General features: G+C 56.8%; 1 protein-coding gene across 1 annotated transcript in view; it reads left to right on the top strand.

Moving 5' to 3' along the window:
* UBIAD1 (UbiA prenyltransferase domain containing 1) overlaps positions 1-2,502 on the top strand; it is a 17,427-nt gene extending 14,925 nt beyond the window's left edge. Inside the window, exon 2 of the mRNA XM_004705176.4 lies at positions 250-2,502. Coding sequence (XP_004705233.1) covers positions 250-737 — 488 coding nt within the window. The 3' untranslated portion in view covers positions 738-2,502. The remainder of the gene's footprint in view (positions 1-249) is intronic.
* The last annotated feature ends 1,696 nt before the right edge of the window (positions 2,503-4,198 follow it).

Genomic DNA, 4,198 nt, shown 5'->3' with positions numbered 1-4,198 from the left:
TCTCCCCACTACCCCTCTGCAAGGTATGTCCAGTTGTCTAGAGATGGGCATTGGGTCTCCAGAGACTTAGCTTTAAGATCTCTCGCTCCCTCTGGGTCGCCGTGGAGGAGAGGCCAGGATTTGCTCTGGTCATGAAGGCACTTGAGCCATCGTCTGAGAAGTCACTGCCTCCTGGCCTTGTGACTGATGGACGGTCCCTGGCTCTCCTGTGCTTGATCTCACGCCAGCTCTCTGGTTTTCTGGTCGTAGGAATTGGCTTCAAGTACGTGGCGCTGGGAGACCTCGTCATCCTCATCACTTTCGGCCCTCTGGCTGTGATGTTCGCCTACGCCGTCCAGGTGGGGTCCCTGGCGGTCTTCCCCCTGGTCTACGCCATCCCCCTCGCCCTCAGCACCGAGGCCGTTCTCCATTGCAACAACACCAGGGACATGGAGTCCGACCAGGAGGCGGGCATCGTCACGCTGGCCATCCTCATCGGGCCCGCCCTGTCCTACGTGCTCTACACCACGCTGCTCTTCCTGCCCTACCTCGTGTTCAGCATCTTGGCCACACGCTGCAGTATCAGCCTGGCCCTCCCTATGCTCACCATTCCCATAGCCTTCTCCCTGGAGAGGCAGTTCCGGAGCCAGACCTTCAACAAACTGCCCCAGAGGACCGCCAAACTCAACCTCCTGCTGGGCCTTTTCTACGTCTGTGGCATCATCCTGGCACCTCCGGGCAGTCTGCCCAAGCTGTAGGAGGATGTGGCTCCCCGGACAACATGGCCTCTGGGGGAATTTTTTGAAGACAGAACGCCCTACAGGGAATGTGATTTGGCAGTGAGGTTCTGAAGGCTGTGCTGTGTCGCACGACACCCTTTTTTCGCTTATTCTGAACATGCTGCGTTTTCCCATTGGGGGAATCTTGGAGCCGCTCTGTCCTGGATGAAGGTGAATTCAGTGCGCAGTCTGTTTTATTTATTGTTTCCACTAGAGGGTGTTGTCGGGTCACTTTCCCCTCGGTTCCATGGGCATGGTCTAAGTGTTTGTGAAGGGGCTGCTGGGTGGGCGTCCTACCCTGGAAGAGCCACAGCCACCCGGCAGGTATCTTTTTGTTCACTTGGTCTTGCAGACGATGCCGTGGAGTGCCGCCCGGGCCCATTAGCATGGGTAGCCCCTGCCTCTCACTCAGCCCATGGGCCTGGCGCAGGCTGCTTGAGAGAGAGGCCCTCATTAACAGCCTAGTGCAGCGTGGCTCCCAGCTCTACCCTGGCGTGCCTGTCAGGAGCTTTTGTCCTTCATCTCTGCTCACTCGTCGCCACGGCTGAGGAGACAGCCCCGTCACTCTGCAGCAGGCCCCACGAGCCAGGCGGCACTGGGCGGGGGAAATAGCCACTCCTGGGGGTGCTGAGGAATCGCTCTGCTTTTACCTGGGAATTGGTAGGGCAGCTGTCTTCCCTTTGTGGAGGCTGCTGGAATGCCCTCTGGTGAACTCTTAGGGATCCTGAGATTTCAAGGTGTCACCACCACCCTTGTTGGTGGCTTAAAGCCTACGGGGCCTTTTTCCCAACCTCGCCACCGAATGCTCCCCATCCCACCTCACTCTCAGCCCCTGGGGCAGGGAGGGCTGGTGTGGAGAGCCAGACTCTCCGAGCCACAGCTCTGTGGCTGAGACAGGATAGGCAGACCAGGGACACTGACGCCTGCCCCGATGAACTCACACTATTGGCTCCCCTTCCCCAGAGGCTGCCGCCACCTGCCAGGTGCAAAGAGAGCTGAGGTGTCAGTGAGGGCACCGGAGAGGGGCCTTCCAGCGCTGACCCAAGGGCTTTTCATATCCTCGCCCATGCAGTGTCAGCTCTGCACCGGGACTGCTAAGTCGTGTCTGGTCCAGGACTGAAACAGGTTGAGGTCTTGGTCATTGCGCGTTTCTGCTGAGGTCACCGCTGTTCTGCCATTTCAAGGTCTTGACCTGCAGAACGTGACAGACTAATTAGTTTTGAATCCTTCAGCTCAAGCCACTAGTGGTTTGGCTACTTGAGTTGGAATTGGCCGTCTTACTTAGAGAAAACCGTATTTGAGCATTGCGAGTTCCTCTGAAACGAAAGGTCTGTCCGCCGGAGACCCAAGTCCTTGGGCAATACTGTAGTCAGAGCCCAGGAACCACGGGAAGAGAGAGTGACCTCCTTCTCCGCTGCCCTCCCAGCACCGCTGTGGCTCTGTCATGCTGGGGCCTCTGAGAGCTACAGGGTGAGGTCATTCTCACATCCGGTCAACCTTGAGGCAGCAGGGCCCACAGCGTCCCGAGTCCTCGGCCAGGCCCACCGTTGTAGCCACTCTGCTCAGGACCAGTAGTTAGCCTTGCACGGTGTCTGGTGCCCGTTTTAATGCATATTTTTATATGTACATGTGCCCCACAGGCCACATGCGGTGCCAGGTTTTATACACAGGTCCCCATAACTTGTACATCCTCTCAATGAAGGCTTTCTTGAGACTTGTTAATAAAAGCAGAAAAAATACTCCACGATGGTCTAGCTTATAATTTTTTTTTCCCTCCCATTTTTCTGTTGTCCAGTGGTGAACGCTGGCTCAGAAACTCCCGGGGAGAGCAGGACGAGGGCACTGGGGCGTGGTGGAGGGAGTGGGCAGGGCGCACTGCTCTTGGGTGGTGGATTTGTCTTAAGTCTGATGTCAGTTATACGGCCCTACGTCGAAGCTCTTAGACCGGGAAGAGTCTCTCTAACCGTGAGAGGAGTCAGCAAGTGGAATGTTGGAAGCGCCCCAGTGGGTGGTAGTTCCCTGTGACGGGAAGCACACAGCGAAATGATGATTCCTTGTCAGGAGCCCTGAAGTGAGGAGCCACGCACTGTAGAGAGGTGGGCTGAGAAGACTGCTGTTCTGTTAATACGGGATTGTTTCTTGGCCCTGCCTCCAGGAGCTGGGGGTACAGGATGCAAGGGAGACGTGACGTGTCTCATGAAGTCAGATGCTGTCTGGGTGCCCGTTTAATAGGCAGAGCGAGGGTTGTGATCCCCCCCGTTTCCTTTTCTAAGATCACACTCGCTCGCCCAGTGGACTTCACCCTGGGCGGCCCGTCCACTGAGAGTGGGACCATGCCTCTCTCTCGAGAGGCTCCAGGCTCTGCTGGCCGGTGTCATGGCCGTGCCTCTGGCAAAAGTCTGCCACTTGGGTCTGAAGCCAGTAGACATCTGTGATTTGCCCTTTTTCGAACCGGCCCTGTCCTCCTACCCAGGAAGCCAAATGGTGGCTGGACCCCAGGGGCTCCTTGCCTATGGAGGGGACAAGGCGTAAGAGTCCAGCTCTCCCGTGGGGCTGGCCAGTGGACTCCTGGCAGGGACAGGCTACAGTCGCAGGGCATGGACTCCTTCGGTGCCCCTGACCTTCGACACTCTCGCACCTTAGAAGATAACGCCAACTCCCTGAGGGTCCTGATAACATGTTCTCACCCTGGCTGTGGGGGTTAAAGCGACACTGTCCTAAGGAGCCCCGCTGGCATAGTGATACCAAGGTCAGGCGTTCAAAACCACCCTCTGCTCCTCGGGAGAAAGACTAGGTTTTCTAATCCCGTTAGGAGCTACTGGCTCAGAAACCCACAGGAACAGTTGCTGTTAATGTACCCAGTGAGGCAGTGCTTGAGCAGGTGGGCAGGCCTCTGGTGTGACTCAGGGACCCCACACAGTCTGTCCTCCTGCCCTTTTGCCATGTCATTGGCCCTCTCCCCTAGCCTGCCTTAGAAGCACCGCCCCCTCCCCCTCTAGGGTCCCAAGTGGGTTTGAACACCTCGGTTTGTTGGTCCACATCTTGATCGTCGTCCTCCCCCCATTATATGGTAAGTTCCAGGACTACCAGCTGCTGCTTGTTTATTTCCAGCCTTTCTCAGCAGACAGCACAGTGCCCGGCAGAGCGGAGCAGACAGGTGCTCAGTGACTAGGTGTGTTGATTCAGTCATGTGTCAGTAGCTGGGCCCTTGGGGCCGACCAGCGGGTATGAGAGTTTGGATGGCTGGTGTTGAGAGTGAAGGAAAATATGGCAGTGGCATGTCTTGTCCTTAAGATCCAGCTCATGGTCCTGGTAACAGAAGTCTAGATCAATCAGGGTTGGGTGAGTGACTGAGCGCGATCACAAACTAGCTGTCCGTTTCAGAGGGCCCACTGTGTGCCAGCCATGGTGACAAAGCTTAAAGTACCCGGCCTTCTCCC

Source organism: Echinops telfairi, unplaced genomic scaffold (assembly GCF_000313985.2).
Source record: "Echinops telfairi isolate 266 unplaced genomic scaffold, ASM31398v2 ScPeMD7_7457;HRSCAF=8495, whole genome shotgun sequence".
NCBI lineage: Eukaryota > Metazoa > Chordata > Mammalia > Afrosoricida > Tenrecidae > Echinops > Echinops telfairi.
The sequence above is the reverse complement of the archived record's forward strand: the minus strand, read 5'-3'. Positions and strand labels throughout refer to the sequence as shown.